Source organism: Hylobates moloch, unplaced genomic scaffold, assembly GCF_009828535.3.
Source record: "Hylobates moloch isolate HMO894 unplaced genomic scaffold, HMol_V3 SCAFFOLD_7, whole genome shotgun sequence".
Lineage (NCBI taxonomy): Eukaryota > Metazoa > Chordata > Mammalia > Primates > Hylobatidae > Hylobates > Hylobates moloch.
Genome location: NW_026652282.1, coordinates 21,052,885 through 21,080,279, shown reverse-complemented (window position 1 = coordinate 21,080,279; position 27,395 = coordinate 21,052,885). Strand labels below are relative to the sequence as shown.

At 38.8% G+C, this 27,395-nt stretch overlaps 1 protein-coding gene across 3 annotated transcripts in view; it reads right to left on the bottom strand.

Moving 5' to 3' along the window:
• The window catches only part of ZFX (zinc finger protein X-linked), a 180,293-nt gene extending 156,497 nt beyond the window's left edge, over positions 1-23,796 (bottom strand). The window contains exons 1-5 of one of the 3 annotated variants that reach the window (XR_009214288.1): positions 23,647-23,788; positions 23,275-23,418; positions 22,760-22,912; positions 22,090-22,230; positions 18,251-20,959 (exon numbers count right to left, since the gene is read on the bottom strand). Coding sequence is in view for 2 of the 3 variants with exons in the window: in XM_032756693.2 (XP_032612584.1) it covers positions 19,776-20,959; positions 22,090-22,230; positions 22,760-22,912; positions 23,275-23,418; positions 23,647-23,755 (1,731 nt within the window). In the remaining variant the exon portion in view is untranslated. Of the gene's footprint in view, positions 1-14,839; positions 20,960-22,089; positions 22,231-22,759; positions 22,913-23,274; positions 23,419-23,646 lie in introns of those variants that run through there. The other 2 variants (XM_032756693.2, XM_032756694.2) reach the window with 2 other exon arrangements.
• Between the last annotated feature and the right edge of the window lie 3,599 nt (positions 23,797-27,395).

Genomic DNA, 27,395 nt, shown 5'->3' with positions numbered 1-27,395 from the left:
TGGTGAATCAGAAGAGAATAAGCCTTCAAAAAGACTTATTCCCAGATTCAAATAAGCTCAATCCCTGAGTAGATTAAGGAGAACTGGCCCACTTTCAACTGACAGCCAGAAGCTAAAATAAAACTATAAGAAAATAACACCGTAGGCAGGGCGTGGTGGCTCACACCTGTAATCCCAGCACTTTGGGAGGCCAAAACAGGCAGATCATCTGAGGTCAGGAGTTTGAGACCAGCCTGGCCAACATGGTGAAACCCCAGCTCTACTAAAAATACCAAAAAAAAAAAAAAAAAAAATTAGCCGGGCATGGTGGCATGTGCCTGTAGTCCCAGCTACTGGTGAGGCTGAGGCAGGAGATAATCTGATAATTGCTTGAACCTGGGAGGGAGAGGTTGCAGTGAGCAGAGATCATACCACTGAACTCCAACCTGGGTGACAGAGCAACACTGTCTCAAAAAAGAAAAAACACTGTACAGGGAATCAAATTATGTCTATAATTTTTCATATGCAATATCAAACATTCAATGAAAAACTATTAGGATGATTCTGGCCAAGATCGACTAAAAGGATTACCTTTATCCTCCCATCCAAAACAACCAAAAAGATGAGGGGGAAAAATAATAGGTTACAAGACACTGAACATTAAAGCAACAAATAACAGTCATGGAGAGAGCTTGGAAACAAGGTAAACTCTAAAATTGCCCTGCATTACTGCCTTGAAAGAGTTTCCAGGTCACGGTGCGGGGAAGGAGAACCCAAGCATAACCTAACAAACAGCCTGAGTTGAGGAGACAAACTGAGAATCTGGGGTGGCAAAGCAGCTAGAATCTGCAGGAATGAGTACCAGAGAGGAGGAAACTGCAAAGACAGAGAAAACTCCAGATATCTGCAGAGGGTTCCCCTTGAGTATTCAACAGAGTACTAATCAGTGCAAGCATGTTTGGAAACTACCCAAGGCCAGGGAATGAACCAACTGAAGAGATTAGTGGGAATGGTGCTGAGAATTTACACAGCGCCAAGTGGAAACGGACTGTTTCCACTAACGAGACTGGAAAACCTCAAAATGCACAGGGAATTTGGTGGAGTACACAGAAGAGTCTTGGGTCAGTTGTGGGAATAATTAATCCTAAAGGATTCTGGTCCTGCCTAACAGATTTTAAAAGCAAGACCTGAAAGGATCAAACTGTTTCCAAGTAACTTAACTGTGTCCCAGAATAAAGCTCAAGAATGTTTATGGGAATAAAAATCATCAAACATTCAACAAGGTAAAATTCATAACGTCTGGTATCCAATCCAAAATTATTAGGCACAGGTCAGGCACACGCCTGTGGCTCATGCCTGTAATCCCAACACTTTGGGAGGCCAGGGTGGGAGGCTCACTTGAGCCCAGGAGTTCGAGAACCAGCCTGGGCAACATAGTGAGACCTCATCTCTACCAAAAATTTTAAAAATTAGCCAGGTGTGATGGCACATGCCTGTGGTCCCAGCTACTCAGGAGGCTGGGATGGGATCGCTTGTGCCTGGGAGATCAAGACTGCAATGAGCCACGATCGCGCCACTGCACTCCAGCCTGGGTGACGGAGCAAGACCTTGTCTCACACACACACAAAAAATTACTATGCATGGAAAGAAAGAAAATACAACCCAAAATAGGGTGGTGGGTGGGGAATAAATAAAAACCAACCCCTAAATGAACAGATGTTAGAATTAGTAGACAGGAATATTAAGAGTTATAACAGTATTTCATATGTTCAAAAAGTTAAGACATGGAAGATTTCTTTTAAAGACCCAAATCAAACTTCAAGAGATGAGAATTACAATGTCCAAGATGAAATATACTGGCTGGAATTAATAACAGATTAATAATAGCCAAAACTTTTGCAAGATACAAACTAGAAGAAAATATTTGCAAATCATATACCCAACAAAGGATTTGTGTCCAGATAATAAACTCATAACAGTAAAAAAAAACCTATTGAAAATGAGCAAAATGTATTAAACCAAAAATGGTATGTGATGATAAGTGAGGATATTAAAAGATGCCCAACATTACTAGTCATTAGGGAAATGCAAATTAAAATGGCTAAAAAAGGCCAGGCGTGGTGGCTCATGCCTGTAATCCCAGCACTTTGGGAGGTAGAGGCAAGTGGATCATCTGAGCTCAGGAGTTCGAGACCAGCCTGGGCAATATGGCGAAACCTGTCTCTAAAAAAAATACAAAAGTTAGCCAGGTATGGTGGCGCATGCCTGTAGACGCAGCTACTCGGGAGGCTGAGGCAGGGAGGATCACTTGAACCCAGGAGGCAGAGACCATCGTGAGCCGGATCATGCCACTGCACTCCAGCCTGGGCAACAGAGTGAGACCCTCTTTCAAAAAAAAATAAAAGGCTAAAAAAGAAAACTGACAATACCAAGTGCTGACAAGGATGCAGAACCATTGGAACTCTCATATATTTCTGATCAGAATACAATATGGTACAGCTGCTCTAGGAAATATTTTGACAGTTTCTTAAAAAGTTGAACATATACTTACCACACTACCCAGCCATCCCACTTCCATGTATTTACCCTGCATAAATGAAAACTTATGTGCACAAAAACCTTTACGTAAATGTTTATAGCAGCTCAAACCATAATTGTGAAAAAAAAGGAAACCCAAATGCCTTTTTTTTTTACTTTTTTAAAAAATGTTTTAATTTTTAATTTTTGTGGGTACACAGTAGATGTATATATTTGTGGGGTACGTGAGATGTCTTGATACAGGCATGCAATGTGAAATAAGCACATCACGGAGAATGGGGCATCCATCCCCTCAAGACTTTATCCTTTAAGTTACAGACAACCCAATTACACTCTTTTAATTATTTTAAAATGTACCATTAAGTTATTGTTGACTACCGTCACCCTGTTGTGCAGTCAAATAGTATGTCTTATTCATTCTTTCTAACTATTTTTTGGACCTATTAACCATCCCCACCTTCCTCCCAATCCCTCCACTTCCATTCCCAGCCTCTGGTAACCATCCTTCTATTCTCTATGTCCATGAGTTCAATTGTTTTGATTTTTAGATCTTACAAATAAGTAAGAATTATGCAATGTTTGTCTTTCTGTGCCTGGATTATTTCACTTAACATTATGATCTCCAGTTCCACCCATGTTGCTGCAAATGATAGGATTTCATTCTTTTTATGGCTGAATAGTACTCCATTGTGTATATGTACTACATTTTCTTTATCCATTCACCTGTTGATGGACACTTAGGTTACTTCCAAATCTTAGCTGTTCTGAACAGTGCTGCAACAAATGTGGGAGTGCAGATATATCTTTGATGTACAGATTTCCTTTCTTTTGGGTATATACCCAGCAGTGGGATTGCTGGATCATATGGTAGAGATCCATTGCTGGATCTCTATTTTTGGTCTTTTGAGGAACTTCCAAACTGTTCTCCATAGTGGTTGTGCTAATTTATGTTCCTACCAACAGTGTATGAGGGTTCCCTTTTCTCCATGTCCTCACCTGCATGTGTTATTGCCTGTCTTTTGAATATAAGCTTTTTTTTTTTTTTTTTTTTTGAGGTGGAGTTTCACTCTTGTTGCCCAGGCTGGAGTGCAATGGCGTGATCTCGGCTCATCGCAACCTCTGCCTCCAGGGTTCAAGTGATTCTCCTGCCTCAGCCTCCCGAGTAGTGGGGATTACAGGCACCTGCCACTAAGCCCGGCTAATTTTGTATTTTTAGTAGAGACGGGGTTTCTCCATGTTGGTCAGGCTGGTCTCAAACTTCCGACCTCAGGTGATCCACCCACCTCAGCATCCCAAAGTGCTGGGATTACAGGCGTGAGCCACCGCGCCCGGCCGAATATAAGCCATTTTAACTGAGGTGAGGTAACATCTCATTGTAGTTTTTATTTGCATTTCTCTGATGATCAGTGATATTGAGCACCTTTTCAGATGCCTGTCTGCCATTCGTATGTCTTCTTTTGAGAAATGTCTATTCAAATCTTTTGCCCATTTTTTGATAGGATTATTAGACTTTTTCCTATATAGTTGTTTGAGCTCCTTATGTATTCTGGCTATTAATCCCTTGTCACATGGGTAGTTTGCAAATACTTTCTCCCATTCTGTGGGTTGTCTCTTCACTTTGCTGATTGTTTCCTTTGCTGTGCAGAAGCTTTTTATGTGACCAAATGCCTTTCAATGGGTGAATGAACAAACAATTGTGGTATAGCCTTATAATGGACTACTACTGAACAGTTAAGAAGGAACAGACTATTGATACATGCAACTACATAGATGAATCTTAATGACACTATGCTGAATGAAAGAAGACACCCTCAAAGACTATATACTGTATGATTTCATTGATATGATATTCTGGGAAAGGGAAAACTATAGTGATGAAGAACAGATGACTGTTTGCCAGGACTTAGAGGTGGGATGAGGGTGTAATTACTAAGACACAGCCTAAGGGAGACTTTGGGGATGATGGAATTCCATATCCAGTTTGTGGTAGAGGTTATATAAACCTATACATTTGTTAAAACTCATAGAACTTTACACCAAAACAAGCATCAATTTTACTATGTGTTACCTTCTAAATACAGACCTGTACACCAAATAGGTCAATTGTACTCTTTATTATTTAAAAGTAAAATAGAAACACAATGAGATATCACAACATACACCCTAAAATGGCTAAAATGTTTAAAAGACTGATCATATCAAGTGCTGGCGAGGATGTAGAGCAACTGCAACTCTTAACACTGCTGGTGGAATTGTAAAGTGGTACAACTATGTAGGAAAGTTTGGCTATGTCTAAAATATGAAATATATACCTACCACACAAATTAGTCATTCCACCTACCCCAAAGAATTGAAAACATATGTCCACACAAATATATAAATGTTCATGGCAGTTTTATATGTAATAGCCCAAAACTGTGAACAATCCAAATGGCTATCAAGAGGTGAATGGGCAGATTGTGCTGTATCCATACGATGGAATAATACTCAGCAATTAAAAGGAATAAACTATTGATATATGCAGCAATAGAGATGAATCTCAAAATAATGGTTCCGAGTGCAAGAAACAAGACTGAGAAGGGAAAAAAAAGGAGTAGCAGAGTTAAGAGATGATATGTAGCCCATAATGAAATTACTGAACTAGAAGGCAGGTCAAAAGAAACTATCCAGAATGAAGCATGGAGAGACCTAAAACATGGAAAATATGTTTTTTAAAAGTGCAAGAGACATACAGGATACAATGTGAAGGCTTAACAAATATTTCTCCTTTTTTTTCTTTTTTTGAGACAGGGTCCCACTCTGTCGCCCATGCTGGGGTGCAGTGGTGCAGTCACGGCTCACTGCAGCCTCGATTTCCCAGGCTCAAGTGATCCTTCCACCTTCATACACCGCTGATGGGAATGTAAAATCATGCAACTGTTTTGGAAAATAGTCTGGCAATTGCTAAAAATGTTAAAGTCAAGGTACCATATGAGTCAGCAACTTCACCTCTAGGTTCATGGCCAAGAGAAGTGAAAACATGTACACACAAAAACTTGTACACAAATACTTACAGCAGCACTATTCATAATAGCCAAAAGGTGGGACAACTCAAATGTCCATCAACTGATGGAAGAATGGATAAACAAAATGTGGTATATCCATATGATGGAATATTATTTGGCCATTAAAAAGAAACAGAGTACTGAGACATGCTACAACATGGATGACACTTGAAAACATTTTACTAAGTGAAATAAGCCAGTCAAAAACAGCATATATTGTATAATTCCATTTATACGAAATGACCAGCATAGCAAACCTATACAGACTAAAGGTAAACTAGTGGATGTCAGAGGCTGGGAGGATGAGGGGGAGTGGGAAGTGACTGCTTATGGGTATGAAATTTCTTTTTTATTATTATTATTTTTTATTTTGAGATGGAGTTTTGCTCTTCTCACCCAGGCTGGAGTGCAATGGCGCGATCTTGGCTTACTGCAACTTCCACCTCCCGGGTTCAAGCAATTCTCCTGCCTCAGCCTCCTGAGTAGCTGGGATTACAGATGCCCACCACCACACCTGGCTAATTTTTTGTATTTTTAGTAGAGATGGGGTTTCACCATATTGGGAAGGCTGGTCTCGAACTCCTGACCTCAGGTGATCTGCCCTCCTCGGCATCCCAAAGTGTTGGGATTACAGGCGTGAGCCACCGCACCCGGCATATTCTAAACTTAGATCATGTTGATGGTTGGACAATTCTGTGAATATACTAAAATTTGAATTGTATATCTTAAATGGTTGGATTTTACGGTGTGCGAATTATATCCCAGTAAAGATTGTTTTAAAAAGCCATGATGGGGCCAGGTGCGCTAGCTCATGCCTGTAATCCCAGCACTTTGGGAGGCTGAGGCGGGTAGATCACTTGAGGCCAGGAGTTCGAGACCAGCCTGGCCAACATGATAAAACCCTGTCTCTACTAAAAACACAAAAATTAGCTGGGGGTGGCGGTGCATGCCTGTAGTCTCAGCTACTCGGGAGGCTGAGGAAGGAGAATCACTTGAACCCGGGAAGTGGAGGTTGCAGTGAGCTGAGATTACACCACTGCACTCCGGCCTGGGGGACAGAGTGAGACTCCGTTCTCCCCCGACCCCGCAAAAAAAGTTATGGGGCACAGTTACAGAGAAAGACAAATGACAAATGGAACAAAACAGAGATCCTAGAAGCAGATCCACATACATAGGAATATTTTACATATCACAGAGCTGGCTCTGCAAATTAGTGGGCAAGTATTGATTTTTTTCAGTAAAGAGTTGAACCATATGAAGTTGAAGCTGAAAAAAGTTAAAGTGAATACTTAACTCACACTATATCCTAAAACTGATTCGATGTGGATTAAAGACATAAGTATGAAAAGTCAAACTACAGAGCTTTAAAAAACTAATATCAGAGAATAACTTCATTACTATCAGGAAGGATTTCTTAAGACACATAAAGCATTAATCATAAGGAAAAGATACCAATTTTACCATGTTATAATGATGAACTTATGTTAATCAAAAGACACAATAGAGTAAAATGGCAAGCCACAGACCAAGAGAAGATATTTACAGAGATTTTTAAATTACATGTATGGCCAGGTGTGGTGGCTCATACCTGCACAGCACTTTGAGAGGCCGAGGCAAGAGGATCACTTGAGCCCAGGAGTTTGAGACCAGCCAGGGCAACATGGCGAAACCCCATCTCTACCAAAAAAGAAAAAAATAGAAAAATTAGCCAGGCGTAGTGGCATGCACCTGTGGTCCCAGCTACTCGGGAGGCTGAGGTGGGAGGGGTGGTTGAACCCAGGAGGTAGATGTTGCAGTGAGCCGAGATTGCGCCACCACACTCCATCCAGCCTGGGTGACAGAGCAAGGCCCTGACTCAAAAACTAACTAAATAAAAAATAAAATTACATATAACTGACAAAGGACTAATATCAAGACTATATAAAGGGGCCAGGCATGGTGGCTCACACCTGTGATCTCAGCTCTTTGATTGAGCCCAGGAGTTTGAGATCAGCCTGGGCAACATAGTGAGAACTTGTCTCTTAAAATAGATGATAGATAGATAGATAGATAGATAGATAGATAGATAGATAGATAGATAGAGAGAGATGTTTATGGATCAACAAGAAAAAGGTAAGCAATCCAATAGAAATGGGCCATTCATAAAAAATAGGCCAAAAAAAACCGATATAGGCTTGTCACAAAAGAGGAAACGTGAATAACCAATAAATATGTGAAAAGATGCTCAATATTATTCATAATTAGGGATATGTTCATTAAAATCTCAATGTAATATTCTTTTACATGCACAAAATTGGCAAAACTTAAAAGTGTGCCAATATTATAGTGTTCTCATTAAACTTACATTGCACATGTGAAAAAATTCTCCGAAAGGAATTGGAGGAAAATACTTATTCATCATGGTTTGCAAAAGAGAGGAAGGTTTTCCAGAGAACAAAAACTTAGGGTCTCATAGCAAAAGTTCTCGGCCAAGTTCCCAATCTGGTCTGTTCATGCAAATAAAGGACTGAAACTTAGTTTTGATTGGTCAGTGAAGCTGAGTTCTGATTGGTTGATACAGCTGAGCCCTGATTGACTGAGGCAGGTATGCTCTGATTAGTTGGTTCAGGTGAGTTCTGGAGTCCCAAAGTTGAACAGAGGTGTGGATTTAGGGGGAATTCAGGGAATATGGGTGACCTCTAGTCAGCAAATGCCTGCTTGGCTCTGTTTTATTTTTATATTTTCCTTTTTTTTTTTTTTTTCCTATACCAGTTGGTTCACATCTATTTCAAATTTAGGCCCAGTTAGCCACTGGGGATCCATCTTGAATGATTGGCTCAGGTTCACATTTGTTCACACATGTTAAATTTGAATAAGATCAGGAATGACATTCAGGGACAATGGTGATGTCTGCTACAACAATGCTCTCATTCTTGCTCATTTAACAAAATGTGTAACGTACAGGGAAAGGAAGAGATGGAGAACTCTTATTCGGCACTGTGTACCTAGCATTAAGACTTTTTTACATGCTGCTTTATTTAAAGTTGAGGCAAAGAAGGTACTCAGCATGCTGTTATTCTATGAAAGGAAATTTCTGGCTGAAGTTCCTTCTACTAGGGAGAAATAAATCAGGAGCGCTGTTACTCCATCAGGACAGGCTGTACATTTACAGACTATCACTCTCTTGCTTCTTTTTTTCTTTTTTTTTTTTTTTCTTTCAGCAGTCCCACCACTGGGGACATACCTTGCTTCTCTCTTCAAGAGACATCCGTTTCAAACATTTAAATTTTTCGGTACAATAATGATCACATGCTGGGGCACGGGATTAAAGGGATTCTTTCTTCTTGGTGCCATTTTATGATGACAAGACAAATCCAAGAGATGTTATATGTGAAAAATAGGAATTCCAGAAGAAGCAAAATGCCAGTATGATAAGTAATAATTACACACAAGATGTAAGAAAACTTCTTTAGCTGAAGAGAGACTTAACAGAAAGGAATCAGCAAATAACAAATCTCAGATGTGATTGAAGTACACACAAACACACACACACGCACACACACCCCTAGATAGATTCTAGTGACCTTTCTGAGTTCCAAAGACAAAGGAAAGTTCATATGAACTTCAGGAAACAAAGGAAGAGGCATTGGAGTTCTCATAACACTGAAGTTGGAAAACAATGAAACATCTATAAACTGTGAAAGAAAAGAGACTGTGAACAAAAGTTTATACCTACTAAGATCATTTATCAAGGCAAAAATAGATGTTTTGGGGTAGTCAAGGTTTTAGAATATACACCCACATACCAAATATGAAGGAACAAACGAAGTATACATCAACCAAATGAAAATTTATTCAGCACAGAGATGTCAAATGGGGAAAGATGAAATGGACAAGAAACGGCAGTAGCCAAAAATTCTGCAGTGTACACTTATGTCTAATTATGATAACATGAGAATTTGTAATATAAGACATAAGAAAGGATTGAAATAGAAAACACATATCAAAGTAGAGTTCAAGACCAAATATGTTAAAGAGGACAAAAATATCCTGTAAAAGGTACAATCATAAATAAGATCTGTCAAACATCTATGAAACAAAAATCGATAGAAACCAAATACACAAAGCAAAATTTAAGTACAAGGAAACTCCATAAAACTCCCTTATAGTGAGATATTTTGATATTTTTTCAAAAATTAAAAATCAAATAGTCGCCAGGCACAGTGACCCATGCCTGTAATCCCAGAACTTTGGGAGGTTTAGGTGGGAGGCTCACTTGAGCCCAGGAGTTTGAGACCAGCCTGGGCAACACAGTGAGAACCTGTCTCAAAAAAAAAAAACAAAAAAAACTCAAGTAGTCAAAAAATAGCAAGGATATAGGATATAAAGGATCTGAATAATCAACAAGCTCAGTTTTATCTATGTTTATACCTATAAATGTAAAGATACATGTTATACTATATCTGTGTTATATTTTCAAAAACATTATGTCTTGCCGAAAAGGAAAACTTCAAAAATTCCAAAAAAAAAATGTAGAGGTCATACAGGCCATACTTTGAACTCAAACCAGCAAAACTAGAGATCAAGGCTAAAGGGATTAATAAAAATGTTTACTACTTGAAAGTTAAACTCTACTGTAAATAGGAAATCAAAACAGATGTAAAACTATCTAGAATACAAAAAAGGACAACTCATATACAATGGCCTATAGCTAAAGTTGTATACCAAAGGAAATATGCAGGTTTCAAGAATTTCCTTTAAAAATAAATGAAAATTAATGAAATATGAAACATCAGACATTTTAATTAGACAGTAAAATATACCAGAAGAAAATAGGAAAAGAAAATAGGCCAGGCAGGGTGGCTCACACCTGTAATCCTAACACTTTGGGAGGAGTAGGCAGGTGGATAGCTTGAGTTCAGGAGTTTGAGACCAGCCTGGGCAACATGACAAGACCGTCTCTACCAAAAAATACAAAATTTAGCTGGGCATGGCGGTGTGTGATCACAGGTGGGAGGATCACTTGAGCTCAGGAGGTCGAGGCTGCAGTGAGCTGTGATCACACCACTGCACTCTAGCCTTGGCAACAGAGTGAGACCTTGTTTCAAAAAAAAAAACGAAAGATAAAATTAAGTAGAAAACCAAAAAATAAAAGAGCAGTTTCTTCGACACTACCTATGAAATAGCAAAACCTCTGAAAGCCACTTAAATATGAGCCAGGCACAGTGGCTCACACCTGTAATCCCAGCACTTTGGGAGGCTGAGGCGGGCGGATCACCTGAGGTCAGGAGTTCGAGACCAGCCCGGCCAACATGGTAAAACATCATCTCTACTAAAAACACAAAAATTAGCCAGGCATGTTGGCGTGCGCCTGTAATCCCAGCTACTCTGGAGGCTGAGGCAGGAGAATCTCTTGAACCCAGGAGGCAGAGGTTGCAGTGAGCTGAGATCACACCACTGCACTCCAGCCTGGGTGACAGAGCAAGACTCCGACTCAAAAAAAAAAAAAAAAAAAGAAATATGACAGAAAACAAAACATATAACATTTAAGATGAGAAAGGAGATGCAACCAGAAATGCAAGAGAATAAAATGAGACTATTAAATAGTAAGAAAATACTGTATCTCTATGGCAATAAACTGCAAATCTAGAAGAGTGGTTCAGATCTTGGCTACACATTGTAATCACCTGAGGAAGTTGAAAAATTACTGTCTGAGACCCATTCCCACCGGGCTCTGGGAAGTTCAAAGGCTGCCCCGTGGGATTCTATGACCAAAATTGAGAACCACTGAATTCTTCGAGGGCTTGGACCACGTGGTCCATGGACCACAGCATCAATATCACCAGGGAGCTGGCAGGAAGTGCATAATCACAAGCCCCACTCTAGACTCACTGAATCAGAATGAGCATTTTCACAACATACCCCAGATGATGCATATGCACATTAATACATGAGAAGTACTGATCTAGAGAAAATGGATGATTTTCAAAGATACCAAATCTTAAGAAGAAAAGCTGATGGGCTAATTAATATAGAAGAGATCGGAAAAGTAAAGGCCTCCCATTTTATTTTGATTGATTGATTGATTGAGACGGAGTTTCGCTCTTGTTGCCCAGGCTGGAGTGCAATGGCACGATCTTGGCTCACTGCAACGCCGCCCAGGTTCCCAGGTTCAAACAATTCTGCCTCAGCCTCCCGGAGAGTAGCCGGGACCACGGGCACACCACCACACCCAGCTATTTGTGTATTTTTAGTAGAGGCGGGGTTTCACCATGTTGGCCAGGCTGGTCTCCAACTCCTGACCTCAAGTGATCCGCCCTCCAAATGCTGGGATTACAGGTGTGTGCCACCGCCGCCTGGCCCCAAGACCTACCATTTATAAAAAGGCATCAGACCCAAATGCTTTCATAACTGAGTTCTATCTAATCTTCAAGGATTAGATAATGCTTCTAGTTTTTAAACTATTGGAGATTGTAGAAAAGTTTCCAAGTTTATTTTTTAGAGCTGGAGTTAAATTAATATGCAAACTAATTAGTATTAGTCTCGGCCGGGGGTGGTGGCTCACGCCTATAATCCCAACACTTTGGGAGGCCAAAGTGGGCGGATACCTGAGGTCAGGAGTTCAAGACCACCCTGGCCAACATGGTGAAACCCCGTCTCTACTAAAAATACAAAAATCAGCTGGGCGTGGTAGAGCATGCCTGTAATCCCAGCTACTCGGGAGGCTGAGGCAGGAGAATCGTCTGAGCCCAGGAGGTGGAGGTTGCAGTGAGCCGAGATCTCACCACTGCACTCAAGCCTGGGCGACAGAGTGAGACTCCATCTCAAAAAAACAAAAAAAATGCATGCAATCTGAATCAGAAATCCCAACGAGGCTTTTAAGGGAAAGTGGGTAAAATGATTTTCATGTTCCTATGGAATAAGTGTCAAGAAAACTATGAAAAAGAATAGAACTAAAGAGGGACTTGCCTTCTGGTTCACCAGAGTATTGTGAGAAAAACAATATGGCATTGGCACAAAAATGACAAACAGATCAGTAAAACAAAATAGACTTCAGAAATAAATCCAAGGATATATATGATGACCAAATAAGTGTCATTTCAGCTCATAAGGGTAAAGGGTGACTTCATAAACAGTACTGGAATAGGTGGCTCTCTATCCAAGAGAAAACAGAAATTAGATGCCCTACCAAACAATATATTTTTAAAAATTTTTTTTGAGATGGGGTCTCACTCTGTCACCTAGACTGGGGTACAGTGGCACGATCATAGTTCACCATAGCCTTGGATTCCTGGGCTCAAGCTGTCTTCCCACTTCAGTCTCCAGAGTAGCTGGGACAACAGGTGCATGCCACCTTGCCCAGGTAATTTTTTTTCAAACTAATTTTTTAAATCACCATTGGATCTGCTAAACAAAATAATTTTAATTACATAAAAAAATCCAAACAAAACAATAAAAATATAGGAAGAAAATCTAGGCATATATTTGTAGAACCTTGCGATAGAAAAGACCTTTTTAAGTAGAACAAGAAACACTAGGAATCATAAAGGGAAAAAAAAAACACTTGATTACACAAATATTAAAGATTTTTATATATGAAAAGATTACATAAGCAATAACAAGATAAATCATGGACTACAAAAATGTGCAGCAAATGTATTAGAAAGTTAATAGGCTTAATGTACAAAGAACTCCAAATAGAAAATGGGGCACAGGATTTGAATAGGCAGTTTATCAGAGCGACAACTTAAGTGCTATTATATACATAAAAGTATTAAACTCCACTAGGAGTCCACTCAAAGCAAATTGAAACAGCAATGACATATTCTTTTTTTATTATTATTACACTTTAGGTTTTAGGGTACATGTGCACAATGTGCAGGTTTGTTACATATGTATCCATGTGCCGTGTTGTTTTGCTGCACCCATTAACTCGTCATTTAGCATTAGGTATATCTCCTAATGCTGTCCCTCCCCCCTCCCCCCACCCCACAACAGTCCCCAGAGTGTGATGTTCCCCTTCCTGTGTCCATGAGTTCTCATTGTTCAATTCCCACCTATGACATATTCTTTATTTTTTTAACCTGTGAGATTAGCTGTAACACCCACTTTGTAAGGTTGAGGGGAACGAACTCTCCCATATACTGGTGTAGACACGTGAATTACATTTGATGTTTGAAAAGAAAATCCCTGAACCCAGAATAGAATTGATATTGTGGTTACAAGACAGATAAAAGATTTATGTGTATGGACTAAGATTAGAAGAGAACAAAGACAAGCAATCCCTTTAATAAAGGTGGTGGCCTTGTGGGTCATCATTTTCCCAATTTTTGTTACGAAAGCATGCAATAAAAATAACTTGCAAGATTTCCATCTTTGTATAGTAAGTACATTTGCCCTTTAAAAATTAATTTTCTGAAGAACAACCAAAGCATACTGCCTTGAGAGAGAAAGGAACTTTAGAAAGTCTGCCACAACCGCCACTTCAAGGCGGAACAGTAAAAATAAAAGTGGACACAAACATGCAAGGCTAATGGGGAAACCTCACATGTTGCTAGTGTGCTAATGTCAGAGGGCAATCCAGAATTGGACTAACCTTTATTAGGATGATGTAAGGGAACTCTTCTCCCCCTTTTCCTGTGTTCTAGCCTGGGAGGGCTGGAGTAGATGCTCCCTTTCTCTGATGAGAGAACTAGTCTCTTGATAGCTCACAAAGGAGTGGAAGGTAGGCCCCATGCCTTCAAATGACTGGCTGCATCAGTCAAGGCCTACATTGGAGGGAAATAGATTGGAAACAGACTCACCTCAGCCTCTGGGTCTCCCAATCCAGCCTTACTAGAATAAATTGCACACTTAATTGGTGGTTTCTTGTCTATTTTCAATGTGGTTAGAACTCAAGAGGGGAGGACATGTGACTAGAACCTTCAAAACCCCAACAGATGGCTTTGCAATACCCCTCTTATTTCAAAGAATCTCAGACAAAAGGAAATGGGTTCTGCATTTAAAAGCAGAAACTGGCCTCTTAGAAAGCAAAATAATATAGGTCTAGTTAACTATTCTATACTTTTAGTCAATGTGTTTAGATACTTCTGTGGTAGTTCACATAGCCAAACGACATCTAGAAGTCCTGAGCAGGTTTTTAGTAGCCAAGTCTCCTGGTAGCTTTACAGTCTCAACAGGTCACTGTAATGCCAGATCCTTTGTGTCCACCAATACCAGCAATACAAGTAACATGGGAGACCAATTGAATAGGAAAAACCAAGTAAAGGAAAGTAATTCTTGATTTTGACCTCAAACTTGATGGACTGAGTATTTCCATCGCAGAGGTCAGAACATGATTTTGAAATCCAAGTCGGTACAGATGCTACGCCTATATGTACCAGTGACATGTTCCTTGGTGCTATTATTAGTGTTGAACTACTGAAGGGAGTCGGATCACCTCCAGCTTCGAACAAGTTGGGAATTCATTAACTGTGTGATTTAAGTCTCCTCATTTCGAGTATATACCTTGTCTATAGCCAACACTCCACTAGGGTAACTTAAAACAAAATAGTAATTTATTTACAATAGCAAAGATGTCAAAAATAACAGGAACAATATATAACAAATCCAAGATTTTTATGAAAAAGGCAAACAGTATATACACGAAACAAAAGATGAAACAAAATCCATAGGGTAAACTTAATTTGACCTTAACTAAACAGTTACAGAATGTGGCAAAATGGTTATGATTTACTTAAGTAACCCTGGGCCAATTACACACACACACACACAAACACACACACACACACACACACACACACAAACCTTTTTCAACCCTTCTCTTTTAAATGCTGAATCTTCCTCTGAACTCAATTTACCTTTCAGGAATGTAACTATGGGAGGCCACACAAGATTTAGGAAGTGCAGGCTATTTACATGTGCGCTAAAGGCATACTTGTTGACTTGGCAGGCTCACACTTTTAAAACAGCAAATGGAAGGTATAAACTGTCTGGGGTGCTATTTTTCTCTCACTGTTCATTTCAGATTTTTTGTGATTTTCTTATCTACCACACAAAATGTTGAACCAGTCATCTTTTAGGTTCCTCAAGTGCTCTAAAAGTGTTTCCCAAGTTTGAACAGGCATCAGAATCACCTGAACATGTTAAAATAAAGATTGCTAGGTCCCACGCCAGTTTCCCAATTCAGTAGGACTAGGGTGGGGCTGAGAATTTGCATCTTTATTTAACAAAGTCCCAGGAGATTAAGATGCTGCCACTGCTGTCCGGCCACACTTTGAAAACCACTGCTCCGAAAGACTGCCCCTTTAAGATATTGATTAGCCATGTTTTTCCTTACATGAATGCTAGAATTTGTGGGAAATGAAATTATTAATACTGAGATTACCAGAGAATACAAATAAAGCAGCATGTTATCTGACTTGTTGGATCACAGACAGGTTAGGTGTCATTTGTTGGGTGTTCCATTACCAAAGTTTTTCAGCATGATATGTATGGTTTTGTCTGATTTATGGCTCTCTACAGTGACATTCACCACATTCCCTTCGTCATTTACCTAAAATTTTAATTTATTGTTTCAGCTATTAGGCAAACATTTGTTTGTTCATACAGTTGGAAGAACTGCAGAATCTTGTCTATAAAATCAAAGATGGCACAACTCTATCTCTTTTTAACTCCTGACATTTACTTAACTGCCGATTTTTAACTGTGGCAATGACCATTCCCTAGTATGTTAGCATCTACTAATCCTCTAAACTGGGTGCAGTGGGGTAACTCGAGGGCATGATTTCTGTTGTGGAGGTGGTAACAGTCCCCACTGATTAAATATGCTGTAAATTAATACTGAAATGAACTTTAAGTGCTCTCAAAAACCACTTTATGCATGAGTAATTTATCTCAAGGGAATTGGAGATGCTAATAAAACAAATCCTTTATGAAGATAAAAGAAAAAATGAATTCCAAGGACATGCTCGTCAAAGGACTCACCAATCACCTCTTAACTTCTCTGAAATATTACTTGCAAATTCACAGAACTGAAATATTACCAGTATTTGCATCCGAGTCACAAAATTCAAAGCAATCAAGCACTTTGCATTCCACTGCTGTGAAAAAGAAATTAAGAAATGGGGGGATGAAAATAATCCACTGCTTTTGATGTTTATTAGGTTTACAAAAACTGTACATTTTTTTTCCTTAAGAAAAAGCATTAACTTAGTACTGGTATCAAATAGACTAAACATTCAATAACAGGAAAATATTCTGATTTTTATTTTTGCACGTTATTCTCAAGTACACAATTACAATAATGTCACACATCCCTATATGATTTTCTTTTTATGTATTTTACTTTCTTTACAAAGTGTACAGAGGGAGGGACATACAATATTTAATAGGATATTTCTACAGAACAATAACTTATATTATGTCCTTGTAAAAATCTGTACCTCTTTAAAACATTTAACTGAAACATCCATTTTTTTAGCTTTGCTAATCAAAATTGTTTTAAGAATTAAAACTAGGTTGTAACTAATGTCAGTACATAACAGTGACTACGATTTCATTTTCTCTTTATACAGACAAGTATGTTTTATCATATTCACTTGACCAAACCCTTAAATACCTTTTAAAGGTTTTAATGTTGTGCTTTAAAAAGAAAAGAACTGTGTATGATTCCAGAATATGTAAGAGAAATATAAAATGTGTGAAGTGTTGTGTTCTTTATCTTTCAGTTTATTTAAAAAAAATAGTTAAATGACCCAATCATTTATATTTTCTGTATGTATTTTATAGGATTTAAAATTAATACATTTCCACTTTCTTTTAAGTGTTTTTACATTATTTCTGGGAAAATAAAAAGGGAGATTTTAAAGGTTCTCACAAAAAAACAGACAGAGCTTTCAAGAATCACAGGGCAATGAATCATGGATCACAAAATTCTAAGTTAAAAAAAAAAAAAAAAAAAAAAAGCACATTATGGGGGCCAAGAAGGTACAGGAATTTCCTATAAGATAGGCTAGGAAAACCCATGCCTTGACTTTGACTGGCATTTGGGCTGGAGTTCACACCTGCCTAAAGCACTTGGTTTAAAACTAGACTAAGTCAGTCTAGCACTTCAGAGGTTTGCCAAACACCAACTATTTTTATTTCTAACCCTAAAAATATAACTCTTGAATACAAACATCAATGGCAAAGAGAAAGATGAAAGGTAAAAACCTAAGCACACAGGGAATGGAGCACCATAATGAGGTGACAAGGCAGCTATCGGGTGGGAAGACAATTTCTAAATCTCCTACAATGTGCTAGATGCATACGGACCAATAGCCAACTGAAGGGACCCCAAAAACTGTTTTCTGTTCTCCAAGATTCGTCTTAACATAACCAAATTCTAATTAACCGAGTTTGTTTTAAGAATGTATGACACTGATTCAGACCTATGTGGTGTCTGGGCGCGGTGGCTCACGCCTGTAATCCCAGCACTATGGAAGGCCGAGGCAGGTGGATCACGAGGTTAGGGTTCAAGACCAGCCTGGCCAAGATGGTGAAACCCCATCTCTACTAAAAATATAAAAAATTAGCCGAGCGTGGTGGTGGGCGCCTGTAATCCCGCTACTCGAGAGGCTGAGGCAGATAACTGCTTGAACCCAGGAAGCAGAGGTTGCAGTGAGCTGAGATCGCACCACTGCAGTCCAGCCTGGGCAACAGAGCAAGACTCCGTCTTTAAAAAAAAAAAAAAACCTGTGGAAGACTTAGTGATGTTCCAAGTAAGGCCTCAGACTTTCCTTATCCACTTAAAACACATCTTTACCTTTTAATCAAAGCCAACTTGAGTGTTAAGTTTTTAAAGTTTGCTAACTGTAACTGAGAAATAACAGATCGGCCTGAACTTGCCGAGTGTGAAGTCATAATTAGCACCTGTTCTCTGGTCCACAGAGCCATCGCTTCTTTTCCATCCCCCTCACTAGGTAAGACAGAGTTCCCTCTCAGGCTTCTCAAAGAGAACTGTGGGAGTCATGTCTGGATACTCATTTGCTTTTCAGAAAAATATAAAGACATGGAGCTGAAATTGTATGAAAACATTCTACCTAGAAACATCTTAACCTCTATTTTTCAATTACCAAAGATATTTAAAAGAAAATATCTTTACTCTTTAAAAATACTAGTGTCCTTATTTTCCTTCTAATTCTTCACCTGAGTAGTCTCTCTGAAGAGCATGACTTACAAAATGCTCTCTCATGCATCCCTGGATCTTTCATGTTATTGTAAATTTAATACTTTTCATTATAGATTTTAAACAACTACTACTTGGGGTTGTGTGTATAAATATGTAAAATAAGCAATACACACAGGTACATGATATATATGTGTATATATATAATTCAGGGTACATTTACATACATAAAGTTGCAAAAGATGCTATAAGCCATGAGTTACCTCTAGGAGATTCCAAAATGCAGTCCTCAGTAAGTAAGTGTCATTTGTAGCACACAACCATTCCAAGACGAAGCCGCACAGACAGAATAATCAAAATACAACATGATCAAGCACAATTTTTCAATAAGGTTTTCTAAAAGTTTGCTATGCTGACAAAAGATGTAAATAATCCAAAGAAAGCCAAAAGAAGTGTATTTGAAAAGTAAACACGAACCCAGCCACTGCTCTTTACTCAGCAAAGCCAGGGACGCAAAAGCTCAAATGGAAACTCTCACTGTCAAGTGGTCTGAAAATATTAAGCAAGACAAGTAAATAACTTCCATGTTATGATAATTAGACCTGACTGTAAAATCTCCCGTTTATATTAGTAGATGTCTCTGACAATTTTATTGTGAGAAATGTATGGGGGAAAAAAATGAGTCAACATGAATACTTTCAGAGTTACCAATATAAAGTTACCTTAAGTTAATGGTCTTAGAAGAGTACCATCAAGGTAAGCAAGGTAAATATTTAAATAAATATAAAATTCTAAGATATAAAACTTCGGTATAGAATCAGGGATTACTTTATTAAAAGTAACTAGCATGTTGCCAGTTTTCCCCATTTATTAAACAAACTGAATAGAATTCAGAACACACTACTGAACAAAATGTATATTAAAAAAAGTCAACTAGAAGCAATAATTCTATTTGTACACAGCATAAATCAATATACAGTATTATATGTGAACGAGACTGATTGGCTTTAAAATGAATTTTCTGCTTCAAGGCCAATTATCTCCACAAACGTTCTGTAGAAGCATTGTTAGGGCAGGCCAACTTCTTTATGATGTCGCATTATGTGCTGGTTCTTTTCTGAAGGTCTTCGGAAGCCTTTCTTGCAGTACTCACACCGGTGAGGATAGTCTTTCGTGTGAATGGAAATAACGTGCCGTTTAAAGCCTGAGGCATCTGTAGTGCTATACTCACAGTACTCACACTGATACACTTTCCTGCCACTGTGTGTCTTCATATGCTTTTTAAGCTCATTCTGTTGCCTAAATCCCTTTCTACATCTCTTGCACCTAAATGGAAGATCCTTTGTGTGAACTGAGAGAATATGGCGACTTAGAACAAATGGATCTGCAATCTTAAAGTCACAATGTCTACACTGGTGCATTTTTTTGCCCTTGTGGGCAGCCACGTGTTTCTTGAGTTCTGAAGGCCTGTGAAAGCCTTTATCACACATGTCACACTTATGGGGGTAGTCTTTCGTGTGAACTGAAATTATGTGTCGTTTCAAATCACTTGAGTTCGAACTCTTGTGGTCGCAATGCAAACACTGGTGTGTTTTGCTTTCTTGGTGGATAAGAGCATGTTGCTGCACCTCTTTGGTATCCGAGAAAGTCAGAAGACAAATGTCACACTTGAATGGCATCTCTTTACTATGCTTAGTTTTGACATGCGTTTTCAAGTTAGAAGAGTCTGCAGACCTATATTCGCAGTACTGGCATTGGTACGGCTTCTCCCCAGTATGGATTCTCATGTGCTTTTTGAGCTCTGACGGGTGACGAAAACCCTTACCACACTCCACACAAATATGAGGAAAGTTCTTGCTGTGGACCGCCAAGAGGTGGCGATTCAATAACCCTTGTTCAGCTGTCTCGTATTCACAGAATTTACACTTGTGCATTTTGTTGGCTCCTTTTTCCTTATGCACCATTTTGTGAGTAAACAAAGCCCCTGCATGAGAGAAATGCTTCCCACACTCATCGCATTCAATGGCCTTCTCTGCCTTGCTGGTCAGCTTGTGGCTCTCCAGGTGGTTGTGTAAACTTATCTTCTTGTTGGTAGTGTAATCACAGTCAGTACAGCGGTATTTCTTCTTGGCAAGGTGTTCGGGATGGTTTTTCATGTGCCTTTTCAAAAAACCTCTTGACTTAAACTTCTTCCCACAAATCATGCAAGGATAGACAGTCAAAGGATGTCCATCAGGGCCAATAATTATTGCTAAGAAAGGAAAAGAAAGGAGTATGAGTGCTCAAACCAAGTTCTGTTCCAGTTTCTTTGCGAATGTAAAGTGTGGGTTCTGACCACGGTTGGCCAAGGACTCCTAAATTGGACTATTTGCTACTTAACATTCCTTTTACTGTTTTTCAACACAAGAGATATAGCAACCTAGTCATAGAGAAAATGGTCTGGAAACTTCATTCATGAGGACTGTACCACCTTCACTCCCTCTAGTTTAATAAAATTAATGAATATGTAACTTTTATCAATTAGTGATTAAACCTATAGCAATTTAGAAATTGGTGGAAAATTGGCTGGGCATGGTGGCTCACACCTGTAATCCCAGCACTTTGGGAGGCCGAGGCAGGCAGATCACCTGAACTCAGGAGTTCGAGACCACCCTGACCAACATAACATGCTGAAAACCCGTCTCTACTAAAAATATGAAAATTAGTGGGGCACGGTGGCACACATCTGTAATCCTAGACGTTTGGAAGGCTGAGGCAAGAGAATCACTTGTACCCAGGAGGCACAGGTTGCAGTGTCAGTTGAGATCACGCCACTGCACTCCAGCCTGGGTGAGAGAGCAAGATTCTGCCTCAAAAAAAATAAGTAAATAAACTGGTGGAAAATTATTCATAAAAATAAACTTTGGTGACAAAAATTTCCACTGTTTATTCCAAAAAACATAAGTTACATTAACTTAGAGCAAAGTTTAAATATACCCATAAAATTTTTAATATGCAAATCATACAATAGGAATGTCATATGAACTACTTATCCTGCTGCTCTGTAAATTATGCCTGCTTTATGCTGACACAGATTCTCTAAATATATTATTTAAAAAGTTAATGCTTATAACATATTTGAGGGATTTCATTCCATGTACACATAAAAATCATCCAAGTTTTCAATTTTTCTCATCCATGTTTCAGCCCTGTTGCTTTTTATCCAAGGAAATCATTCATGAATATCACTGAATTCTGAAAATTATATTTTCAAGTTCAGTAGACAAAGCTATATATGGTCTAGCAGCTAAAATGCCATTTTGACACCCCTGTGGATACATACTAGAGTTTCCTCTGAGAGCTCGCAGAGCACGCTGCGCCATGGAACTCGTGCGCCCTCACCTGTTTGGTACTGCCTGGAATCAGGTCTTCTCCTTTTCTTTGGTTTTTGTTTAGCCAGTCTGCCGAGGCCAGCAGACTCATCTATGTGCAAGAGGGCACTTGCAGTGCCATTCCGGTTTTCAATTCCATCAGAATTATTACCTAACAATGTGTATTAAAAAACAAAATTATACAGTATTATAAATTTTAAAGAATTAGGAATTCTTTATTAACTACAACAACGAAAAGTAAGCCATGATACTCATGAATGACAGAAATTCCCCATTCTAGGTCATGGGTTTTATGAGCACATTCATTATCGGGAGACCGTAGGAAACGCCTAGCTTCCAAAGCTAAAAAATGCATGTCAGCATTTTTGCCCCATGGACTCCCTTGTTGTCTCCCAAAATGAAAAAGTCATGGGCCAAACATAATCAAGATGAAAACTTTCAGCCTGAAAGCCAGTGTACTTCTTGCAGTACTTCCTTCTATGTAATATACACATGAAGGAAATTCCTGTTAAAAATAAAGACAAAAAGTAGACTTTATACTCTAATTCAATTCAAATAATCCTTACAGGATACTGGTATTTCAGACTTCTGAAACCTAAGACCACAGAAACCATTTTTCAATCATGGATTCATGTTCAAGAACCAACTTCTTCAATGCTAAGAGCTGCTGGGCAACTTACCATAAGCTGCTGCCCATGCGATTGGCATGAAGGTTTTGATTTCATTGTCATCCATTTGCTGCTCATGCACGGCGGCGGCTGCCGCTGCTGCCGCAGCATCCTCCTCTCCTACGATCACTTCCATATAAACTTCGTCAGCGATTTCAGCAACATCTAAGTAGAAAGTTACAAAAACTTCTGTGACCAGGTTTACAGAGATCACAGGAAACACGTTTTTATTTGAATTCAGTTAATAGACAAAATGGAAAGAAGGTCCAAATATTACATACCTAGAACATAGCTTTCATGTAGTAAGCACTCAGTACATATCTGTTGAATGAATCATTTACTTCTTGGCTTTCACCATAACTTGGTTTTAAAGCAACATCATAAGCATATATAAAAGAGTCACTGATGTTTCCCTTGGAATGTAGTAACATAATAATCTCTAAAATAATGCTACTTATTTCAAACACTGGCCACTTAAAAGCTCCAGAAACATAAAATTTTCTCCCACAAAAAGGCCACCTACTTACTTAAATCTTCATCTTCTGGCTGAGAGTCATTGACAGTCATATAAACCATCTTTTCCCTGGGAACACGAATACTGCTGTTCTGATCAAGCAGTTCAACTCCATGATCATTCTCAGGCTCACTCTCCACAATGTCTACAGTTCCACCTATCAGAGAAGATGACAGCTTCAATAATTTATGTGAAAACTTCATTTCCACCTATTTCTTTTTACATACTTCTCTTATTTTTACAAACTTTGCTATTACTACATTGGAATTCTTATACAAAAGTTACTTCAGAAGAGACTCCAAATGTTCTCAATCTAGATAACCCAAAAGTAATCAGGCTGAAACATGTGGATGAGGATGTATAATGTCTAAACACTTCTTCTTACCTAAGTCATCTTCTCCAGGGTCAGCTTTAAAAATGTACACCTTGATGACCTCAGGGCAAGTGCCATCCACTTTACAAGGATCAATTTCCGACTCTGTGTCCATGGTCATTCCAGAAGAACCGTCGTGTTCTATTTTGCCAGCATCATCCACTAAAAAGGAAGGAAATAAATCACAAATAGTAAGATATTTAAATAAAATGTTACTATTTGCAAAAAAAAAAATTTTTTTTTTTTTGAGACGGAGTCTCACTGTCACCCAGGCTCACTGCAACCTCCGCTTCCCAGGTTCAAGCCATTCTCCTGCCTCAGCCTCCCGAGTAGCTGGGACTACAGGCGCCCACCACCATGCCCGGCTAATTTTTTGTATTTTCAGTAGAGATGGGGTTTCACCGTGTTAGCCAGGATGATCTCGATCTCCTGACCTCGTGATCTGCCCACCTCGGCCTCCCAAAGTGCTGGGTTACAGGTGTGAGCCACTGTGCCCAGCAAAAGTTCTTTTACAAATATAATCTCTAACTTGATTCACATAAAATTGGATTTTACCTAGACAACTAGAAGATTCAATAAATACATTTCTAAAGACTTCTAAAAACAGAATCAGATATTAAAGCAAAAAATACTACACATAGAGAAAACTCCTGGTAGCCTAGAAAACTGTAAATACAAAAGAATATCTTTACAGCCTTTGCTAAGCCATAAGGTAAAAGCACTCCTATATTAAAGATATTCTTCTAATACTAAAACCTTAAAAGAACCGGCCAGGTGCAGTGGATCATGCCTGTAATCCCAGCACTTTGGGAGGCCAAGGTGGGTGGATCACTTGAGACCAGGAGTTTGAGACCAGGCTGGGCACCATGGCATCTCTACCAAAAAAATAAAATAAAATATACACACACACACACACACACAAATTAGCTGGGCATGGTGGCATGCACCTGTAGTCCCAGCTACTCAAGAGGCTGAGGTGGGAGGATCACATGAGCCTGGGAAGTGGAGGTTACAGTGAGCCAAGATAATGCCACTGCACTCCAGCCTGGGTTACAGAGTGAGACCCTGCCTCAAAACAACAACAACAAAAAACTTAGAAGAATGTCCTAGAAGTAAAATCAAGAAATAGTCTTCATACAAATATTTTATAAGCAGTACTTCATGGTCACTATTCTTGAATATCATTTCATATGATCTATTTGCAATAGAATAATACGTTTGAAAATAATCAAAACATGATTGCCAGAAAGGTACACCGCAATGAGATGGTCAATGGAAATTCAGCTTCAATCTGCTTAAATGTAAATATGCATAACGTACACACACAACTTTAGTTTATGACAATATTGAGTCTAGGTCCTTGCTGGCAAATGCAGCAATACGTGAATTTAAACATATTCTCATATACCCATTGCTCTCATTAATGAAGGTATAATAGCCTGTATGTGTTAAAAAATGAACAAACAAAAGACGGGGAGAATAAAAGAAAAAAATTTAAAAAAAAAAGAGGTACATATGATTTCCAATAGTAGAGACTCAGGGGATATACAACAAACATCACATTTATTTATTTATTTTATATTTTATTTTATTTTTATTTATTTATTTATTTTGAAACAGAGTCTCTGTCATCCAGGCTGGAGTGCAGTGGCACAATCTTGGCTCACTCTGCCTCCTGGGTTCAAGCAATTCTCCTGCCTCAGCCTCCCAAGAAGCTGGGATTACAGACGCCCGCCACCACACCCAGCTGATTTTTTATTTTTAGTAGAGACAGGTTTCGCCATGTTGGTCAGGCTGGTCTCAAATTCCTGACCTCAAGTGATCCACCCACCTCGGCCTCCCAAAGTGCTGGGATTATAGGCGTGAGCCACCACACCCAGCCAAACATCACATTTTTTTAAAACTTTACAAAGTAGCCAAGAAAATAAGTGTCCTGTTATTCACAGGACCTGGAAAATAAAGCTGCAAAAAAATGGCGTCTTCAAATAACAGACTCTGGATTTGAATAAATACCAAAAGCATAATCCCCATATAATGTAGCCTTACATTACATGTCACTTATGGGCACTCACTGCTATCTCTAGCTCAACAAAAAGTGTGGCAAAGACTAATGAAAAGTTAGCACCCAATACAACTTAATTTATCACAAAAGTTGGGTTTTTCAATGTTGAGTCCGTTAGTGAAATACTGAAGGAATGTTCTCTCTGCTCTAGGCCCAGCTGGCCTACCTGGCATGGTGGAAGACCAACTAGAGGGGAGCAGGACCGAGGCCCAGAAAAGAAGGCTCATTGAGCTTGTCTGTAATACCTGCAACAAGCCTTTTCGTTTCCCCTTTGCCCTTTTAGTTCCCTTTCTGGTGTTCCTCTGCTAGATATATCTATTTTCCTTTTGGATGGACATTGTTTTATTCAGTTCGGCAAACAGTGAATCACAACTACATTAGACTCTAGGCAGGTACTGGAGATGCAAATATGAAAAAGTCAAGGGCTCCAGAAATTTACAGTCTTGTGGCAAAGTGGACAAGTAAACAGGTGAGTATTTTTAAATGTAGTAATAATAATGCAGCTACCATTTACTAAGTGATTATGGTAAGTACTACTTAATGCAACAACCCTGTGAGGCAGGTGGTACAATATTCTCTACATTTTACAGCAAAGCAAACTGAAGTTTAGAGAGGTTGAGTAACTTATCTGGAGTCACACAATTCAGATCTCAAGCTACGTTAGTCCCAATCAGGGCTCGTCAACTTCTGGAATTTGGAGTATGGGGTTTAAATTGGTAGAGGCAACTGTGATTTTTGAAAAATCAAAAAATAGTGTAACTATCTAAACATGCTTTCTTTTCGTGGAAAACAAATGAATGTGCTCATGACTCAGGCAGGCATAATCAGTATTGCAACCAAGTCTAGGTGGTGGTGGTTCTGACCACTATAACTTTTAAAATTCACAGTCATCCCTTGTGTAATTTACACTCGTTATACCAAGACAGAACTCAGATTCTGACATCTTTGAAATGATACTTCTGCAAAGTTCTGTCGCAATCTCCATCAGATCCAAAAACTGTGTTTACCTAATCAAAATTCTTACATAGAACATCAAGATGAATCTAATATCTCAAAAGCCAACATTAAAAAGCAAAAATACAGTGACAATTTGTCAACTTAACTTCTGACTTACTGAGAATCAGGACCATCCACATCCCAAATTACTTGCAAAGAAAAGCTTGAAAATGGCAGCCCCAAACCTTTGTTATTTACAAACATAAAAATTATAAAATTTAATCAGCTTGTTTCAAATGCAAAGTTCAAGAATCCCAAACTCTGGGTCACTGAAAGCAGTTGTTGTTTTGGTCTATTTTTGATATCATTAATCAGCAAACTACATTTTAATACACCTTCAGTTTCAAAACCAAACAAGTCACTTACTTAAAAATGCACTTGTTGATAAATTATACTTTTTCTTACATAAATTGAAATGGTCATTTATGAGAAAAAAGCAAAAGCTTGTTTATGTACATTGTAAGATGACATTAATGTTGAACCCTCTAATGCAATCTTTAATAAACTGATACAGAAAATGAGAGGATGAGAGTCTGAAATGACTGGCAAACATCATTGTGCACTGATCGCTGCCATGGGAACAAAGGAAAGATACCTCATTCAGGTTAAGAGAAAGAGAAGGGACAAATGAAGGGAGACACAAAATGGCGTGACGGTAAGGGATTGCATGGTTCACTGCTGGAATGTGAGGGTAAAGTGTGGC